Genomic DNA, 22,087 nt, shown 5'->3' on the forward strand with positions numbered 1-22,087 from the left:
GAAAGAAAATGCATATAGAGTTTTTTTACCAGTTGGGAGCTGTACTGCCTAACATTCAATGACTCATTAAATGTAGTGACATTTACCCACATTTATGAGAAGAAGAAAAACTTCCCTGGTGAGACCGTCAGAGGAAATTTCTTCTGAGCTCTGCCTCATGACTAGCTCTGGGAATAGCAAATGATGCAGGGGGAAATGTATTTTCTACCTTTGAAGATTTCATTCTTAGAAAAACTAAGACTTCAGAAATACACACGATTCTTTTAAAATACGTATGTATGATGACCTGTGTGTATTTATAGGCACTGAAGGCCTGGTACCCGCAGAGACCAGAAGAGGGTATAGGATCGCCTTGCCCTGGAGTTACAGGTAACTGTAAGCTATCATGTGTGTGCTCAGAATCCAACCCAGGTCCTTTGCAAGAGTACTATTTGCTTTTAACCACTGAAACATTTTTCGAGTTCCTGAATGCTTGTTTGTCCATTGCCACACATGATGAGAAAAGTGTCCAAGATATCTCAAAATCAGGAATGAAAAGCTAAGTGATGGACTATCACATGCTACAGTTCTAGCCTTTAGTGTGTGAACAGAATTGCACTTGGCAGGAGGCCTTTCACCTTTTACATATCTGTATTCTTAACACAGAAGCACACACAGACCCTCGTGTGTTATGAGATGGGTAGAGACACAAACAACTGCACATCTGTCACTGCACTCCCAGATAGCAGTTCACTGGTTATAGGATATAACTGGTTCTTTGATAGGATATAGAAGTTAGGTTTTTCTTAAACACCTTAGGTAATCCACAAGCAAGAAGAGTTCCAGGATCACCTCTTGAGAAACAGTTTCATTAGACAAAATTGGAACTAGTTAGAGCCTGTTAAAATATGAGGAGTTAAAAGCAAAGGCTCCACTTAACACCTCATACAGACCATTAGGCCAGTCCCCATGGACAATACTTGAAACTTCCATGTGAGCAAAGGCGCTGCATGCTAACTTTTTTCAATTATAAATAAAAATCAGCTGGGTGTTGAATAATTCATGGATTCCTGCAAAGCTGAATTTGAAAACAAAAGCTGGCAGCCTGTGCCATCCAAGCCCACGCAAAGACATCTGCCGTGCTCGCATATCTGTTACTGTTTTAGAGATTCTCCCGACATGCTTTATTACTCCGCTTTCCACATTAGCAAGTCACACAAAACACAATCAATATCACAGAGGCCACAGCATCATTAAAGACAAAGATGAGGCATCTATTGCTTGCTGGTACAGAAACCTGAAGGGAATAAGGTATTGTTCTCTAATTATGGAAGCCAATCCTGGCTAGAAATAAAGATAAATCTGATAATTATTGACTTACTAGAGATTCCCTTCAGAAATGTATACTCAAGTTTCAATTAAGATAGCATCTGAAGAAGAAACTTAAGAAATCAGTCACAAAATGGTTTTATTTTACAAGTCAGTTGGGTAAAAAATTTGAGAGTATTTGATTCCTTTGAGAGGACATTAATTACGGGAGAAGGTAGTGTAAGCACCATATACACTGCTATTTATAGGGGAGGTTTGGAAATTTCAGTTTCTTCCCATTGAGCCAAAGGAAAATGTTGATTTATGACTCTGAATTTTACATATCATTCTTTTTGAAATGACTTTAGTGTGGTCCTATTTTGAATTGACTTGCTGGATAAGTGTTGACTTTGTGTAGTACTGGACCAACACACAAATAAAAGAAAAAATATTTTCAAAACAAAACGTGGTATTGGACAGCTCAGATCTGAGTCACAGTTGTTCCAATACATCTTTTCTATTGGTTAGTTTTGCTCTCTATTAATTTTATTCCCTTCAGATTCTGCTAATGTGGATCACAGTGTTTTGTATTTTATTGCATAAAAGAAACCCTGAACGCACCTCCTGAGGGTTCTGGTTCCCAAGGACCTTCACCAGGCTGCTGGAACGAGAAAGCTCTGCTCTCACCTGGCCTCAAAGTTGACTCTAGCCTGTGGAATTTGTGGATCCTGTCTCTGACTAGGATAGAATTACCCCCTTCCTCATGCTCCATACCCTCTCTTGCGTCAGACCGACCAAGGTCCTTTTTCTGGACTACGTTTGCAATCTCAGCAACCAAGTGTGACCCAGATTCTGTCTTTTCTGTTGGATTATATTTGTGCACATGAACAACATCTTCCCTTTCTCCTAGCAGCTTGGAAAGCAGTGAATAGAAATCACCTGTGGAGGGGGAAGAGAAAGACGCAGAGTGTTTATAAAATGGTACAATTTACAAAACCTGGTGCCTCAGAAACATCAAGTCTTGCTTGTGACAGTGAGTGAGAAGCAAGGCTGTTCTCACACTTTCATGTATAGGAGGGACAGAGTGATGGGCATGGGGGAGAGGAAGGGACAGAGAGAAGGGCAGAGGACACTCAACACTGAAAGCATATTTTTACATTTCATTTATATACCATCTTCTCCCTGCTATTTCCCACCTTGTGGCCATTGGCAGACTCATAAAAATAAGACAAAACAATTCCCATGTGATTACATGGCATGTTTTACACACTGGCTTCCACAGAATAGATGAACTGATACGGAAATTAAGAATTTAGGAGTCCATCAATAAGATACATTCACAGATTCATTAGAGAAAGCTATCATCACAACAAAATGATAAATTTGTCTTAAAAATCTGTTAATTCATAAGCTACAAGAAATCAAATACTTTTTCAACACTGTAAGTGAAATGTAATCACTCTATCAGACATGTATAATGTGACAACTGAGAAGTCGGTCTTACAGTCTCCCTAGTAGTACCATAAGTAACCCCAATTGTTCCTCTGATGCAAGAAGTGAAGAAACTCCAGAAGAATTGGTTTTGATACAATATTCCTTTAAAAACAGAGGGAAGCAAAGATCATAAAAGAAAAATAACCTTGAGAATCATTAGCAGAGTCGGCACTGAATGTTTTCTATGACTATAGTAAAGAACAAACTCGAGTAGGGTTTCGTGAAAACAAACCAAGTATAAACTGTGCTTAGATACAATATCTCATGAAAGCCCATACGATGCTTTAGTTATCACCATTTATGTGGTCAAACCCATGATGTCTGCTCTGTGAACAGAAAATAATACATGTATATCCCTGGCCATTCCAGATCTTCCTGTTCTTAACTTATTCTACAGCTTGGCTACTAGGAAACCGTGATTCTTGATTCTGACTGGTTATGTTCAATTATATCTACAGCACCACTGCTAACATTTATAAACCCTTTTCATGGCCAGAAGAAGACAAAAAGTCATTAATAGTTTAGCAATGATGCAAGCCACTGAAGAATACGTTCTTAAGACATTTGTGCAAGGGGATACAAAGTCTTTCCATACTTAGGCACACACATTGGACATAGTTATGCATAACCTTGGCTCAACAATTCAAAATAGGTTTGCAATTCTTGCCCATGAAATTAACCTATCCCAGGTGAAATTTTCAATCAGAAAACAGTTACTAAATAATGGGGCAATCTCTTTAAAGAAAACAAAACAAACAATAACTCAACCAAACTGGTTAGGTCACAGACACACTCTGCCTTCCAGAAGAAGTTAATCCGTTTTAGCTAAAGTCTTTTGTCTCACAAAGTATAAAGAGTTCATCATGCTTCTGCTATGAGACATTTCACATAGAAAATAAAATACAATGTTTTTTCAAGAACAGATAGAATACATAATTTCAAACCTGAATCAATGGCATCAGGAGGAAGAGCCTGAGTACTTTATGTAGTCCTTCAGCCTCATCAGAGTCTAAAAGCTGGCCTAAGATACCAAATGCAGAATGCTGCTGGTCAGTTAAACTAGTCATTTAAAATCTTCTTCAGGTTAGGAAAGCAAATTGTTAAAGCAGCATGACAGGATTGGTTGTACACTGGCTTCACTGAACTGTGAAAACACAGCTCCAGAGACCACTAGATGGCTGTCTCACTATCTCCCAAATTGTTATGAAAGGCCTTGATCAGTCAATCTCTCTCTCCCTTTCTCTTTCTCTCCTGCTCCCTGGGCTGCTCCTGGATAGATGGAATCTTGAAAGGGTAACCATTTCTCTTAGACATATTAAGATCTCAACTTAGAAAATGTGTCTGGGGGGACTGGAGCCATTACAAGGTCCCCTTCAAATACTGGAGGTCAGGCCTCTATCCCTGCCTTCGCAAGTTTAGAATTGCCACAGCCCTTCTATACTTAGAGAAGGGAGGAGATGTCAGGGGCAGCCCTGCTTACACACTGAAGGCCTAAAATCAGCCATAGGCCTAAAATCAGCAATAGGCCTGTCATACATGTCTACTAACACCAAGTCTTGGGTCTCAGTCGAAAAACATTGAAACAGATGGCTATAAGCTAATGTAAACAGGCAGCTTTTGTGGAAATTTACCAGCCTGAGTACTCATAGACCTTATAAATAGGTAGCCTTGGCAGACAATACCAACTTAGATAAGGACAAGCAAGTCATAGGCAGAGTCATAGTGACTTGTCCCCTGAACCTTCACCCAGCCGATACCCGGTTCTGAAGATATCTGTATTCCCCCTGAACTCCCACACTCCAGTGTCATTCCCTTCCCCACATCCTGCCTTTCTGTGTTTATAACTCCTGTGTGAATGAATTACGATTTGAGAAAAATAAATTTAAAAAAAAAGAAAAAGGAAAAAAAAAAAGAAAATGTGTCTGATGAGTATATTCACCAAGGCAGGATACAAACAGAAAAAATTGGTTAAAATGATTCTCCTATTGCGTCCACTTTTCTACTCTGCAGATTTTATTTTATTTTTGCTATGAAGAAGCTGTTTAACATACCCCAATCGTCAATGCCTGCTATTACTTCTCTAGCTGCTGGGGTCCTTTGCAGAATGCCATTGCCTATGTCTATACACTGAAATGTTTCCCTCAAGCATTCTTTTGACATTTTCAGAATTTCTTATTCTTGATCCACGTTCAATTGATTTGGGTAAGAAAATGGGTCTAGTTTAATTCTACATATTGGCATCCAGATTTTCCAGCACCATTTATTAAAAAATGGCTCCAATGCATCTTGTGTAAAAAGGTGGCTATTTAAGAGGGGATAGGGCTGGGGAGATAGAAGGAGGGAGAGCACTGATGGGAGGGCTAATCAAAACTAAGGACACATGAAAAGATTGTATTGAAACTACTTTGTAAGCTAATTAAGAAACATAATTTTAAAAGGAGCTTAAAATGGGATACCATGTATAGGCAGATAATGCTGCTCCCAGAAGTCGTAGATAACCAAACAAAAATCCCAGAATGGAGTAAGAGATGCATCCCATGAACTGTTGGTCAGGTAGGTTCTCAGAAACCCTCCAAAGCAATAGAGGCTCTTGCCCTGCTCTTGGTTGCTCGCCAGAATTAGATGTTAAGATCCTATTGTTGAAGACATTATTCGCTTTTATTATGTGACACAGAACAATCAAGATGGCACTGAGCTGGCAACTTCTCTGTGCACTAGCCTTCAGAGTACCAGGAATCCTCCTTGGACAGTGGGTATTGGAGGAGTTGGTGGTGAATCTAGGATCCCTATGTGGAGAGGGGTGGTGAGATGCTTGGTTGAGCCCAAGGTGGTATGCAGGCTGCTGAGGGAGCTAGGACATATCCACACTCACAGGTCAGTGATACCTTCAAAGGGCAGTGTTTAATGCAGAGTCTTATAATTGGCCCACGGCTGATAATTGTGACCGCTGACTGTTCTCCATAAACAAGTCATCTGCAATACCTACTCCATGGTTCAAAGGTCATTACAGAAGAGGAAGAAGATGGAATGTGAGAGCCAGAGAATGGGGAGGGTTGTGTTGAAATGGGAAGTATCTCATGGTCATGACCACTGTACTCAGGAACTCAGAGCAGCTATGGCAACTGACCAAGATTGAACCCTAACAGCTGACCTTGATGGGGAGGGCTACAACTGCAATGCTCAACAGTAGAACTTCTACCTACCCAGGGCTATCGAGTATTTGTCATGTAGCTAGTATATCTGAGCCAGTTTGACTTGTACTACTTCTAACTAAATGACAATAAGTAGCCAGTTTGCACCACGTGGATGTAAAGGACCTCTCCTGTATGTCCTTCCTCCTGTCCCCTCCCCTTGCTAAGGTGCAGGCATATACAGTCACTTTCTACTCCACCACTGTGTGACTTCTGGATGAGCCGAGCAAGAGGTCCAAGACAGCAAATGCATCACTGTGGCTTGTGAGTGGTATGTATGTAGCAATTGATGGGAAACTCTTTCCATGACGTTCTATACAAATCTCCTCCAGCCATCTTTGCTTTCTGTTCTTCATCTGCATAACATATGAAAATGTTGTTATATCCCAAGGTCTATGCTGGATATTTCTCTCTCATACACAGTGATCTTAGTCATTGACTGCTAAAGCTCTTATCTCCAGAAAAATTACATCCACAGTTTTGCTAGTACCACACTTATGTATTTTGGGGGCTAGAGAGAATGCTCAGCACACATGAGGGAGCACTGTTCCTCCAAACAAGCTCAGTTCAGTTCTCAGCACCACACTGGGAAGCTCACACATGCCTGTAACTCCAGCACCAGGGGATCTGACTTCCTCTTCTCACCCCTGAAAGCATCTGCACTCATATGGACATACTCCTGTGTGCGCATACACACACACACACACACACACACACACACACACACTTTTTAAAATCTTAAAAAATAATCCTGTATTCTAAGAATTTCTACTTTGAGGCTGTTTTCCATGATTTTGGAAACTTAGCATGTCTAAAATTGAATTATTTTTCTTTTTGCCATTTTTATATATTTTCTATAATTATTTTTTCAATCCAAAACACTGAATTTTCCCTTCCCTCTCTAGAGATCATAAAATCCAAGTTACATTGTTTGTGGTCATCTTTTGCTTCCTGATTAGGAATTCCCATGATCTTCTGGTTGTCATGCTGAGAGAACGGTTGCTCCCTTTCCTTCTAATCCTGGTCTGGACTGGAAACCTATCACGATGTTGAACCTTCCACTCTAACTGGCTTGTGACTGATAGATCTTCACGGCGTTATGGTCCACACAGACTTTTGCTCACCCCCATCAACCTGGGCATTTCTGAGTGGTTTTCTCTAGCTCTATTCCGAGATTCTCTGCTAAGGTAACCACATAATTAATTTCCCTAGCTGGGAAATTTTGGGTAAGATAAAGCATGTCATTAATATTTATGCTAGGAGAGCTGTGGCCAATCATAAAAAAAGGTGTTCTCTATGATATCTGAGGCTAACAGATAACAATCTTACAAGTAGTTTATAACCCAAGTAGCAGTGCTTAACTGAGTGCTTAACTCCTGAGTGCTTAACTGAGTTCCATTCTACCGAGGGTTGGATACGTTTCTGTTTCCTAAGTGTTTAAGGTCAAACATTATTTCTTTCTGTTAACTGTTAATAAGGTTGAAATTTTATCAGATTACTCTATAACATCTCAGAATTCTATAGAAAAAAAAAGTCCATTAGCAGCAGATGGAGGCTACCTGTCATCCAGAATGTGAGCAAAATAACCTTCTTTTAAAAATAGAGTTACATAGCTTAGGGCATTTTGTTACAGTAACAAAACCAATAAACATACCATACAAACTGTTCATTGCATTAGATTCAGGATACTTTCTCTTGCTTGTAGCAGCCATGAGTCCTCTCCTATAAATTTACTTCCAATCTGCCATCAAAACTACTTTTTTGGGGGGCAGGAGAGATGGCTCAGTGGTTAAGAGCACTGTCTGCTCTTCCAGAGGTCCTGAGATCAATTCCCAACAACCACATGGTGGCTCACAACCATCTATAATGTGATCTAGTGCCCTTTTCTGGTGTGCAGGTGTACATGCAGATAGAGCAGTCATACACATAAAACGTTTTTTTTCTTTAAATTATGTTTCTTCCAAGTTCAGAAGCCAGACTTGCTTTTTAGTGAAGTCACTTTCTCGTTGATCCAACCTATTCTTATTATCTTGTAAACTAATGAGTGCATATTCACAACAGTAATTTCATCAAATGGAACTAAAGGGTAATGCCTGATTATTTGTTATGAAAGCAGAAGAGGACTTTGCTTTTCTTGTCGGTTTTCCTCACCACTGTCAACATAACCTATGCACGATCGCATTGTACATGAAGTGCTAAAAGGCTTCAATACCTTTAAATCATTACTGTGAAGGTAGAAATTATAATACATACATGTCAATAAAGAATAATTTCTGTTTCCTCATCCATCACCATATTCCTAATGTTCAGTGCAGTTCCTATCATGAGCACACCCAATCAATGAGTCTGAAATGGAGAGTAACTAGTGAAAGATGTTGCCCTTTGCTTCTGTAGCAGTAGAGACAAGTTATTTCCTTGATAGTTTTATCCTGCTGAGAGGTTTCCATTTGTTCTTCCAACACCCACTAACACTTTGAGTCTTATGAGATGTGTAGGTGGGTCTCTGATGTTAATTTGACTGGGTACATTTGATATTTGGAAAACACAATTAGTAGCAACTAACGCACTGAGGAAACGGGAATGCACAGTGCATGCATGTGTAAACACTACTGATTACACTCTGTTTCCAAGTGTGTGCTTGCATTAACTACTTAAGGGAACAGTTACGATTTTTTTTTCTATTTAGTAGAAACCATTAGCTATTCCCTGCTCCTTGAAAGGAATTTCTCTTGTTTACTTCCAAGAACATAGTGAGAATAAACTAAAATAAATGAAAGTGCAAGGAGGGGAGGGAAGGGGAAGGGGAAGGGGAGGGGGAGGGGGAGGGGGAGGGGCGGGGGAGGGGAGGGGGAGGGCGAGAGGAAGGGGAAGGGGAAGGGGAAGAAGAGGAAGAAAGGGAAGGGGTATGGGAAGGGGAAGCAGAAGGGGAAGAAGGGCAAGAAGGGGAAGAAGGGCAAGAAGGGGAAGAAGGGGAAGGGGAAGGGGGAGATGACCCCTGACTCCAGATGTGGTGGTTCACACCTGAAATCCTAGCATTCAGCCGGGGGAGCCTGGGGGATTACTGGTCTAGGTCAGCATGAGCTACATATCTTTCAGGCCATTCTGGGGTACAGAATGACATCTGTCTGAAAAAAACATAAAAGAGGCAAATTGGGAAAAGATAAGAGAAGAAAATAATAAATTTGCTATATGACTTTTTTAAAAATAAAAATAATTGGAAAAAACCCTAACTGCCTTTAATATTCAGAGAAAGTAAAATCTGAACTGTGGCAGATAGTTCCACTCAAAAGAAGGACCAGGAGCAGGGGTTGGAGAGATGTTTCAGCCATCGCCAGGGCTGACTGCTCTTGGAGAAGACCCAGGTTCACTTCCTAGTGCCCACATAGTACCTCTGGACCATCTGTAACTTCATTGCCAAGGCATTCAACATCTTCCGGCCTTTGTGGATACTGCACACATGGTGTACATCTACATGCAGGCAAAACACTCACACACACACACACTAAAGAAATTAATATATAAAAGTTTAAAATGACTAAGGACCTCTGTGACTTTCTAGTATATCAATGACCGTTTATCAGAGGAGTCACTAGGATTAATTATAAATAGCTGACAGCTCCCATGATTGCTCTATGATTTCTATGGCACACAAAGCAAATATGCAGTTCGTTGGCAATTTAAGCACTGACAAGATATACTGAGTAACCAAGCCAATAATAACATGTTAGATATTTAATTAATGAGAAGGATATGTGGAATGGAAAAAGAAATAAGTTTTTAAAGATAGTTTAATATTTTGCTTTGTGATTCTGTCATACTGACTTTTTCTGTTGGTTAAATTTGATTTGGTTTATTGATTTTTATTGATTGTGACTTTATCATAATATTTATTCTCTAGCTGCACAGAAATAAACATGAGATCATGATGCCCAGCTCACAAATAAAATGAATCTTATAGAAGGGTACATTTGAGAAATACCAAACAAGAGGCTTTTGTGATCACTATGCACACAGATCTATATGGGAAGGCACAGTCATGTGACAAATGATCATTCACATCTGCCTATTTAGTTACTAGGGAACCAGTTCTAAGTAGCATTCAGTCAGCCGCCCAGAGGCTTGAAGGTATTTAGAATCGTATTTGATAGATGAGTTCAATAAATAAAGACTTGCGCACAGCTCATAAATCAAAACAAACTGATGCATTTTAGCAAATGAGACCACATACAGGAACTGTATTGTATTTAAAATCAGGCCAAATGGTGTTGAGAATTTTTGGAATCAGCTAAGATGATATTAAAATTATATGTACTTTGTAAGGAGATCAAAGGAACGTCTTATTCTGAACAAGGCAAAGGAATACACATTTCAGCCACATCTGGGCGTGTCTCACTCTTACACAGTTTACCAGATCTTACTTCAGAAAGCTTTCCAGTCTAGTGTTAGGCTTTGAACTTACAACTCTGTTCCTTGATTTTTGCTTACTTGATAAAACGTTCCAATAGTAATTCATTTTTTTGTTAGCATGAAATCACTTTGGAATTACTCTGTTTCACAGGTGTCTGATGACCTTTAACTGTCTGGGGTCATGGTGTGTTTTCCTTCTACAAATTGCAGTTTTGTCAAATTCTCCTTGGGCTCACAGCAGTTCATTCTGACCTTTGCGTTGGAAGATTGATTACATGAGGGGAAAGCCTCCAACGAGGAGAGTTTTAAGCGAACTGAACAAAACATGTCTAAGGTCCTTTCTGCAGCAAAATAAATGCTGTCCAGAGGAAAGTGAATCATTGTGAAGATATGCTGGGCCTGAACATCTGAGCTTTCATCTCTGTCTGGAGTCGTGGAAAGCACTGAGCCACACTGCTATAAGCAACATAATTTCCAAGCGACGTTTGTACTCTGAATTGTAAGAGTAGCAATAGCAAGTCCCCAAACTTCTAAATATAGTTGTATAGATTCTTGCTTGAGGCAGGTAAGCTTTTGTTCCTAAATAATGTTGACAGAAACGTTAGGCAGTACCTCTGGTACAGCAGACAACTGCAAGATGAACCAAGGAAACCTTAGGAAACATGCATTAGGTTTCCAAAAGTGTCAGCTGCGACATGTGAGAGGTCTCGGAGTGTGTGCACAACTGCCTGGGAAGATCTCAACATTGCTTCCTTCTAGAGCTGGCTAGTTCTCATTCCCTTCACCCGCAGTCACTGGAAGTGGGTTCACACATCTGTAATAGCTCACTGTTTAATTTGTTGTACTTATTATATATGTAGGTATCAGTTCATTTATTACTGTACTTATTAAATAGAGGTAATCATTCACCATTTATTGTATTCATATATGTACACAGTTCCTCACAGTAATTTTAAGGAGTGGTGATATTTCTGCTTTTATACATGAAGACACATATAATTAATTTGTCCACATATAAGCTCATACACAGAAAAAATAAGATATCTAAAAGCCAATAGGATTATAATTAATTATACAGCCATTAAAAATGATTTTTGTATGTACCTTAGTGGTTAAAACTTACCTAGCATTACCTGAGTTTGATTCTCAGAAATGAAAGATAATCAGTCTTGCCAAGAGCTTTTACTATTTTAAGAAATATTCAAGATATAATAGTTTTAAAAAGAATGTAAAATTATATATATTGTAATCTAATATAAATATTGTCACTATAATATATCTGAATATATATTTAAAATATATATGTAATACATATTTTACCTACAGGTATGTCTTTGTACTGCCAATCTTTATGTCTTTGTACTGCCAATCTTTTGTTTATTTATAGTTTGTACAGTTATCATCTATAATGAATATTATTTAAAAACTCAAAGTAACAATTATTAAAAAATAACCCTGTAGACTTGTGGAACATCTTGCTAAGGTATTTTCAACTATTGGGTTGTCTAAGACAATTTGAGGAGAAAATCTGCTATGTAAGATTGGCTCTTTGGTGTCTCTGAAAGGAGAGCATTTGAGCCTGAGGTACGCTTGAAAAGGGCGCTGCAGAAAGCTAAGAGTAAGCACACAGACCAACCACAGGGCTTTACATGACTCAGACGTCAACTGATTTTCACCCAAGATTAATGTTCTGGCAGCAAAGTTAATAGCTACCATTTTTAGGGAAAAACTTTTTCAAAGAAAAGAAACAAAGTATTATAGTATTATATGAACCCATATTAAAAAGGCTAGTTGACCTTAATCGAATTGGCTAATCTAGATAACCAGCAAGCGCTAGGGATCTTTTTATCTCCACCCATACAGTGCTAAGCTTACAAATGCATGCCCGCACACCCACTTTTATGTGGGTGCTGGGATCCGAATTCATACCTTTACCCATGTTTGCAATGGCAAGAACTTTACCCACTGAGCCATTTCCCCAGTCCCTCACTGTGTGTGTATGTATGTATGTATGTATGTATGTATGTATGTATGTATATATATATATTTCAGTTAATACAATAAGAGTATTCCTCATGCATTTTATCTTAGTAAAGTTTATTCTTTTAAAGGACATAGTATGTATTACATTTTGTGTCCTTTATCTATCAGCTTTCCAGTGAATGCTGCATACGTACATTCTACATGGTGGTTTATGGATAGATAGCATATTACTATTTTATGTATTTGTGCATATACATGTGTATATACCTGAGTTTACACTTGTGTACATACATAGGACCATCTATATTAGTTGCATCACAACCTATATTTGGTGGTCAGTACAAAGCTTCCTTCGCATACAGGTCCCTGATATTATTGGTCATTGTTTTCTTGTTTCATGACTGTCCTGCTCCTTACCAGATTTTGAGACTTTCTGTGCAACTAATGTACATGATATCTCTTGGTTTGTGGCTAGCACTGTAGAACTAACTTAGGTTTATATTTGTTGAACGTTAAAACATTAAAAGAGTTAAGACAATTTGGGGAATGCAGGAGTGCAAATTGGGCCTGGACAACAAAATAAAGTCATGGGTTAACTTTAAGGGTTTACTTTAAAAATTATGACACATGGAGTCATTTGTTTGAATAATTACAGTCCTCTTACTAGCTATTTGGTCAGCACGACTTCCTGGGGGAATGAAATAAATAGGTACTTTGTGCAAACAAATGTCTTTTTGAAGAATAGGTTGCTCTCTCATTAATGAGCAGATTTAGCCTGTGCACTGTAAAGAAATAGATTGATCTCATTAGATCTGTTAGTCTGTGTGAATGTGTATATTTTCTGTGTCTCCACTTAAATATTCAGCCAATGGTCTCCAGTGACCAGCAGGCTAACACAAAGACTTCAGTGGCCATCGGCACGGCTTGGCAGGTCCCTACTTCACAGAACACTGGAGGGGATAATGGATATACCCATTTCAACACATGAGCACTAGAGTGTATTCTCTGCAGCTGGGTCAGAGTAGTATTTCTTTCCAACTTATATTACTTTCCTTACAGTGTTTTTCAACTATAAGTCGAAGAAAACTCAAACAGTAGTTCTCTGGACTTCACAAGAGTGTGGGTACATTTGACACTTGATGCTATGAAGGAAAAGGGAAATACATGGCAGCATATGAAGGCGTTCAGGCCTTTTAAGGGACAATAGTATGCATATTTGACACTCCCTAGATCCTAGTGATTAGAAATAAGACTGATTTGCTCATAAGGTCTTTAGGGTTTTAGCATTGATCAATTGCCATCAAAAGGAAAGGACAATCCTGCCTCACTTTCCATATCTGCAGATGACAGTCTCATCCGACACATTTACAAGTGTGTTAGTATTGGCAAATGAGCTTTAAGATTGCTCAAGTTATTTGAAGACATAAACTCAAACTGTGTAAAAATAATTAATTGTAAATCTGGACAAATTTCAGCATAGTCACAGTAAACTCTGTTAATACTATCTGTAATTAGGTTGCTACTCCCGAGTTCATAACAAATATATCAACAGAATTGATAAAGTTAGCTACTCTTCCTTGTGTGGGATGAGTGCTAGAAGAGGGGGGCAGTGATTGGGATTAAAAAAATAGAGATATACCAATTTTTTTAGGACAGTTATCCAGCTGATTTTGACTTCACACATAAATAGAAATATCTTAAGCTTTATTTTATTTTAATAATATTTTATTTTAATACAATATTTTCTGTGTTTGTGATATTTATGTATATATGTGTGTTTGCATTTGTGTGTAGGGATACACATGTGTGCATGCCTTTGTGTGTGTGTGTGTGTGTGTAGGCTTGAGGTTGATGTAGGTATCTTCCTCAGTTGATCCCTATTTTATTTACTGATGTAATTTTTATTGTTGTTGTTGTTTGTTTGTTTTTGAACCAAGAGCTCAGCCATTTCGCTACTCTACATAGTCACTTTGACAAGGTGATCCCTTTACTTGGGTTTTCAAGCTCTGAGATTACAGACAGGCCTCCATGACTGCCTGTCTTTTATTCGAGTGGTGGAGATGTAAACTCTGTCCTCATGTTTATTCAACAAGTGCCTTTCCCACCAAGCTATATCCTTGATCCAAACTCCCTCCCACACACTGTGATGAGAAAACATCCTTTTCTTCTTTGTCTTAAACTGACATGTCTTTGTATAAATATTAAGCTAAAGAATATATAAGCTAAATAAAAGTATTTAGGTCACAATGACTTAATAGGATGATGTGCTCTAGTACCTGACACTAAACAGTATTTGGTAAGGGATCAAAATTCCTGAGAGGACTTTTTCACTGCCAGCACATGTAGTTTATGACATTATAGCTTCGGACAGTCCTAATACACAGGACACAGGGAAAAGGATGCTGTCTTAACTCATCAGATGGCAATATAACAGGAGACTATGAAGCCATAGCAGCAGTCCGTCCTGTCCAGCTGAGGGCAGAGAAGAGGCAGGTTTAATTCTCAAGTTCTTTTGGCTTTAAACTCACATATAGTTAATAACATAAGAATTTAAATGGAGAATTTCCCTAGATTTCAGAAGCAGCGCGAAGCTTGGTTTAATTTGCAATTCTACAAACTGTATTGAAAAACTCTAATAGTAAACAAACTGAAGCAAAGACAGAAAAAGAGCCTAACAGGACTCAATTACACTAATGAATTTTGCTTTTATGGCTAAGTGCAATAAATGACCACTTATTTATAAATTAATTATGTACCATATAGGAACAGTAATGATACAGTTTCAGGATGACAGAGTGACATAACTATCTTATTACTTCATAATTTGGCTGCCTAGTTGGATAAGGAAAACTCTCATGGGCCAGTTACAGAGGCCAGGGTACTTACCCTGCTCTAATACCTCTTCTTCTCCCCGTTTTGGCTGTTGTATTAAAGCACCCTTTTCTTTATTTTCTGTTTCTGTAAAAGATCAAAGAAGTTGATTACGAATTAGCATATATCACGTACTTTATTAGTTTACTGGGATTCTAGCATCAGAACAATAGTCTTAGTGTTAGTCAAGATCTTATGTTCATTCCATTATGTACTCTCATTCCCCATCCCCCAACCCCAGCACAACTACCTGCCTTGTTACGTAGCCAGGTCAACTATTTTTTTGGTAATACATCAATTAGAGAGCATTAAAAAAGGTTTCAACAAAGTACTCATATATATTTTTTAAATCGATATAATATTTAAGGCCTTTTTAAGAAATATAAATGTACATCCTTTAAATATATTAGCATTGTAGTCAAGAACCTGATTACTAGCTGTTGTAGCATATTACAGTTGAATTTACAAAACTCCATAAAGCCTTAGCGAACTTCATGCTGTTGAAATTTGGAACCACAAGAATGACAGTCAAGTGTGGCCATTCAGCATATGAGGAAAAAGCTATGGGTTTGAGAATCAAACCTCAAGAGCAAAGACAAGGAATGCCAAGAATTTTCTTTCACTAGAAAAGGCACACTATGCAGATATGGCTGGAGATAATAAACATCTGGAGTGTGGTAAAATTTATAAGTCATGGATGTCATTTCTGCCTAAGGAATGAATGAGGTAAGAAAAGTAAAAATAACAGGAATTATATGAAGAAAAACTTACATAATTGGTGGGACTGGTCACAAAACTGATAGTCTTTTTGTCACTGGTTGAGATTTGACATGTGTGTGTGTGTGTGTATGTCTCTCTGTGTGTGTGTGTGTGTGTGTATTTGTGTATACATATGGGTGCTTGCTTGCATATCTGCTACATTTGGATAAGTGGTGTATGTGTGTATATATGTGTCTGCTTCCTCAGACGTGTGTGTGAGCTGAGTGTCTGTGTACATGAAATATGTGTGTAGTATGTACTGTAAATGCGTGCATATATCCATGTGTGTGTCTATGTTGATATTGCTACACATAAGTGTGCTTATTTGTGGAGATCAGATTTCAATGCAGGATGTTCAGACAGCATCTTTCGTTGAATCAGGAGCTCACTGATTCAGTTTTGCTGGGTGACCAGGAGAGCATTGAGATTCTCCTTTTTCTGCCTTCCTACTGTGGGACATGCACCACTGTATCTTGTTTTTACAATAATGATGAGGATCTGAACCCAGGGCATCATGCTTTGGTGCCAAGCACTGTATCAACTAAGCCTTCTTTTACTGTTTTCATGGAAATAGGTCAGGGAGTAAAGAATGTATATGAAAGAAAGAGAGGAAATAAGAATATGTGTGCATATGTGATTGATTAAAGAAGCTAAAAATAATTTTAATCATGTGGTCAAGTGGGACACAAAAGAAAAATACAGAGCACAAAACCATCTGGTACTCTTGAGTTAAACATTCGACTCACCTTTGTGATGCCCATGCATCATAACCATGTCAGGTTTTACAGGAATTGGGATATTGGCTTCTGCTGGGATAGTTCTAAACATGTCTGGAGCCACATTGTGTGTACAGGTCATGAAGGAAACTGCGTATTTGGCTTCCATGTAATACATGATGTACAAGTTGCACATTTCATCACTAGATGTACCACTGTAGGGAGAGGAAAGTGGACAGAACATAGAAAATGCTCATATAAAACCCATCATTAATGCAAGAAAAATGCAACCTGTAAATCTGCTCACCATGGACTCAACAGTGAAGAACTGCATCTATTTTAAATTTCTCACCTAAGCCTATCACAATCTCCAACCTCAAAGGTGTATTTCCATCTATCATTGAAGTATTGGAATCTGGTTACTCTGTGAACATCACCCAGTATCATGGATGAGAATGGTATTTAAGTGGCTCAGAGATACAAGGTTTTCCTCCTCAATCCTTTTGTTCTTTATTTACCTACCATGTTATAAATCTATACATAAATCAATTACATTTTAAATAAATTTTATCATTTGCTTAATGATGGTGTGATGGCTTGTTCTACTTATCAACTTGCAACAATTTATATTATGTCATGTTCCAGTTTCATACCTGTTGCTCTGAAGAGAACTCCCTGATCAAATGCTAAATAGGGGAAGAAGACGGTATATTTCAGTTTACAGGTTACAATCTATCATTAAAGGATGTCAGGACAGAAGCTCATTAAAGAAGACATGATGGAGGGACCCTCTTGGTGGCTCAAGCTTTGCTTTCTTATAAGCTCAGGGCCACCAGCCTAGACTTACTTTCATCTATAGTATGCTGGATTCTCCTACATCAACTAGGAATCAAGAAAATTTCCCAAATGCAAGACACTAGACTAATCCGATCTGGGTGATCATTCAGTTGAGTCTCCACTCTGAGATGACTGTAGCCTGTGTCAAGTGGATAGTAAAAGCTGGTGGACATCTGGGAAAGGTGTTTCAGTGAGAATGATCTAGATTAGACTGACCTGTCAGCTTGACTGAGGGTGACTGGTTGATTTCTTTAACTGAAGTGGGAAGAACCAGTCTAACACTGGTGGTACTATTCCCTGGGTTTGGGTCCTGGGCTAAAAGGTGTGTGGAGCCCAGATACATGCAAGCATAATTCTCTGCTATTGACTATGGATGTCTCAAGCTGCTTTGATTTCCAACTACCTTTCTTTTTCTGCAAAGACAATCTGTAATCTGCAATCAAGAGCTAATGAACCCTTTCTTCCCTAAGCTAGTTTTTGTTTTGTTTTGTTTTTTAAAATCAGGGTATATTATCAAACCAACAGAAACCAAAAAGGGACAAATTTAAAATACTCCAATAGGAATCTCATATATTACTTACAAGCACATTTACTGTCCAGTGCCTAGAAACTTGTTTGGGATTCCTTGTCACCTTGTTATGGTCATGTGACTTCTAAAGCATCATAAGTATATCTCTGATAGCTGACAGTGGAACTGGAGCTAGGTAGCAAGGAACGAAAGAATGGCTAGCAGCCATTCCCAGTGAAATATGAGTAACCTTTTCTAAGGGTGCACCTCCTACTGAGGTAGTACTACTGTACAGCTGACAAATAATGCTAAGTATAGATATTTAAAAGAATGAAACAGCCAATTCCAAGAAAACAGTTCTAGGTTCTAGAAATAACACCCAATCCTTTTACAAAGCATGTCTTCTTCCTCCTGAAACCCAGAAACCAGGTATCTAAGTCTCTCTGTGGTAATTAAGGCTTTGTATCCATCCACATACTTCAGAAGGCTTGCATAGCAACTTAGTTCTGCATAAAGAACATTCCCTTCGGTTATTAGTTATAAACATTTTTTTTTCTTGCAAGCTCAACCAAAAAGCAGCTTTCTAACGTAGACTGTTTGTTCCAGAGAAATTTATCAGTGTTGATTTTTTCCAGCAGTGTCATGTGGCAATCAATTCCTTTCCACAGTAATATAGATGACATCAGCAAGAAAGGGGAAAAAATAAAAATATTTTCCAAACTGGATGTGATTCCTGTAAGCTGTGAAAATGTACGGCCCCTGTGAGACCGTGGGAATCAGCTCTCGAAAGGAGGACGAGCTCTGCGTATGCTTTGGAAATCATCTGGCTTCTTACTGCAGATCTAATCTATGTCATTTTAACTGCCTTTTCCATGCAATAAAAGCAAATCGTGAAGTGAAGCAACCCCAAGCCAACACCTGCTCACTGTGCACTTCTTCCCAGTGTCACACCATACAAAATTATCTTTGAACAGTTTTAGAGCTGGTCAGAAAATTATGTGCTCTAAAAGGAATGTAAAGGGACACGGAAGAAGGAAGTTTCTTTTGGTTTTAGCCCACATGCCCTCGCTTGTAGGTAGGTTCATCTATGATTCCTTCACTGGTATTAGAGCCTATTCTTTGAGAGTTAAAGGGTGCACCCTTATACTGAAGACAAGCAGAAACATCCAGCCCCATAGCATGAACATCTCTCACATTCTTGGACTTTCCATCAGCTGACAGATATTGTTGGACTAGACAGATCACAACCTGGAAGACTTTGTAATAAATTCCCTTTTAATATAAACATAGATTCATTCAAAAAGTTTAATTCCTCTAGAATTAACTCTGACTAACACAACACCCATAACCCCTAGTGAAATGAATATAATAACTTAATCTCCCAACAACAACAACAACAACCAACCAAACAAGCAAAGAAACAAAAAAGAGTCAGATGGATCCAGCAGAGAATTCTATCAGATCTTCAAAGAAAATTAATGCCAATACTCCTTAAGTTATTCCACAAAATGAAAATTGAAGGCATATTCTTTTTATGAAGCCACTATTAACCTGATAACAAAACCATGCAAAGAGCCAACTAAAAATAATATCTGCTAATATTTTTATGAAAATAAATGTAAAAATTCTCAATAAAATATGTATAAATCAAATTATACAATACATCAAAAAGATAATCCATTATGATCAAGTTGGCTTTATCCCAGAGAAGTAGGGATTGTTTAACACAGGTAAATCAATAAATGTGATCCACCACATAAGCATACTGAAACAAACAAATAACAAAACCCACTGTCATTACATGCAGAAAAGACTTAGGACAAAATCCAGCACTCCTTAATGATAAGATCCTAGAGAAACTAGGGACATGTCCTAGTTTGTGTTACTATTGCTTTGATGAAGCACCATGATCAAAAGCAAGTTGGGGAGGAAAGGGTTTATTTAACATACACTTCTACATAGTCTATCATTGAAGGAAGTCAGGGCAGGATTTCAAGCAGGGCAGGAATCTGGAAACAGGAGCTGATGAAGAGGCCATCGAGAGGTACTGAGTTCTGGCTTGCTCTGCATGACTTGCACAGACTGCTTTCTTATAGAACCCAGAACCACCAGCCCAGAGATAGCACCACCAGCAGTGGGCTGAATGCTCATTCATCAATCACTAATTAAGAAAATGCCCTACAGGGCTGCCTACAGCCATGTTTTATGAAGGCATTTCCCCAGTTGAGGCTCTTTTCTCTCCAATGACTGTACCTTTTGTCAAATCGATATAAAGGTAACGATTATAGGACAGAAGAGATATACCCCACATAATAAAGGCAATGTACAGTAAGCTGACAGCTAGCATCAACCTTAAAAGGATAGAAACTCAAAGCAATTCCATTGAAACTAGGAACAAGACAAGGCTGTCCACTCTCCCCATATCTATCCAATAAAGTACTGGCAGTCTTAGCTAGAGCAATAAGACAACTGGAAGAGATCAATTGTATACAAATAGGGAAGGAAGAAGCCAACCTATCTTTATTTGCAGATGATACGACTGTATACATAAAAAGGTAATCAATCTGAGAACAAGGAGCTAAAGTGTGAAATGTTTGCTAAAAAGAATTATCAGCCCAACCAGTGATAAGGAAAAGAAGTTACTCCTGTTGCCAGGAAACCAGTGAGAGGGCAATCGATAATGGGTTAGAATATAAAATAAGGAAGGGGCATCAACTAAAGTAATTTTACATCAATGCTGGAGGCAAGGAAAGTGATGACTAAGTTAGAAGTTATGCATTGGAAAGTACAAAATCATACATTTGAAAGGGCTGGTGAGCCATGAGTCTTGGAGGAGAACCTACAACAGAAAGCCTTTACACTAGCATACTTCATATTAGTCGCTTTAAATCTGATGTGTTCTGATGGGCCTGGAAAGACAGAAAACCTTAAGAAATGAATGGTGAATGAACAATATTCTTGCTGAATATCTGCCTGTAATTTACCATGTTCTGATACCATACTTCTGAATCATGGTTTAGTTCAAATGCATATGTTTTCAGTGGTATTTCTGAAAACTATTTATTTGTATCTATGTATCTAACATCTACCTCAGTCTCATGGAGGCTTTTATAAAAATATTTTCTAATAAAAAGGTACATAATGGTGACTTAAGAATGTGCCATATATTCTGAAATGAATCACTAGAAAACCCCCACGTCTGTAGGTCGCGCTGAGGTTGCAGGCAGTGACACTTTTCAAACTCAATGGCATCTTTCTGTAGTCCTGCTTCTTATCATCAACAGAAGCTGGGTTTAAGTATAACCAAAATGGGTCGTACTTTTCTGAAAATTAATATGAGATTCTAAAGATTTTGTTTCATGAATTCTAAGTGCTTTTAAGGATGCACAATAGGGGGTAAGTATTTATCATATACTTTCCACTTTGCAAGTACTGCTCTTAAATTGATGATTAATAAAAAGACATGAGGTAGAAAGGAGGCTATTTTGGAAGAGAGCTGAGACTGGAGGAGACAGGAGACAAGAGAAGGAAATGTGGGTGACTGCGAACAGAGTATATTATACCCATGTATAAAATCTCACAAGAGACATTCATTACTTTGTATGTAATACAGTAACAGTGACAGATGAATTAAAAGGTAATTGACATGCTTTGTTTGTTTAGGACAAATATCTTCTATACATTTTCATTATTATCCTCTGTTTACATTGTTACAAAATCGCACATTTCAAGCAAAAATATGACCAATTAAGTCGACTAAACAGGTAAATGCTACCTGATAAGCATCAAGATTTAGATATTTAGTCTAAAAATTTGGGGGTGATTAGCTGACTTAATTAGCTTAATTGACTGACTTAAATAGATTCTAATTGTTTAAACTTGGCTAAACATTTGAAATTAATTTAGAGAAGTGTCTCATTGAATGTAAAATATGTACCACAATCAGGCATAAAATATTGCTTCCTGTCAGATTTACTGCAACAATGTTATTACTATATATTTTATGCAGTTTATTTTTAAAGATATAGTATTTT

The 22,087-nt window shown here is 38.1% G+C and overlaps 1 protein-coding gene across 8 annotated transcripts in view; it reads right to left on the bottom strand.

The window, feature by feature from the left end:
- The window catches only part of Pam (peptidylglycine alpha-amidating monooxygenase), a 126,465-nt gene that overhangs the window by 44,532 nt on the left and 59,846 nt on the right, over positions 1-22,087 (bottom strand). For 4 of the 8 annotated variants that reach the window (XM_028755684.1, XM_028755683.1, XM_028755682.1 and 1 more), the window contains exons 10-12: positions 16,739-16,923; positions 15,249-15,320; positions 1,909-2,226 (exon numbers count right to left, since the gene is read on the bottom strand). In XM_028755684.1, the coding sequence (XP_028611517.1) occupies positions 1,909-2,226; positions 15,249-15,320; positions 16,739-16,923 (575 nt within the window). The remainder of the gene's footprint in view (positions 1-1,908; positions 2,227-15,248; positions 15,321-16,738; positions 16,924-22,087) is intronic. The other 4 variants (XM_028755689.1, XM_028755688.1, XM_028755687.1 and 1 more) reach the window with 1 other exon arrangement.

This window comes from Grammomys surdaster, unplaced genomic scaffold (assembly GCF_004785775.1).
Source record: "Grammomys surdaster isolate TR1022 unplaced genomic scaffold, NIH_TR_1.0 126076, whole genome shotgun sequence".
In the NCBI taxonomy this organism is placed as follows: domain Eukaryota; kingdom Metazoa; phylum Chordata; class Mammalia; order Rodentia; family Muridae; genus Grammomys; species Grammomys surdaster.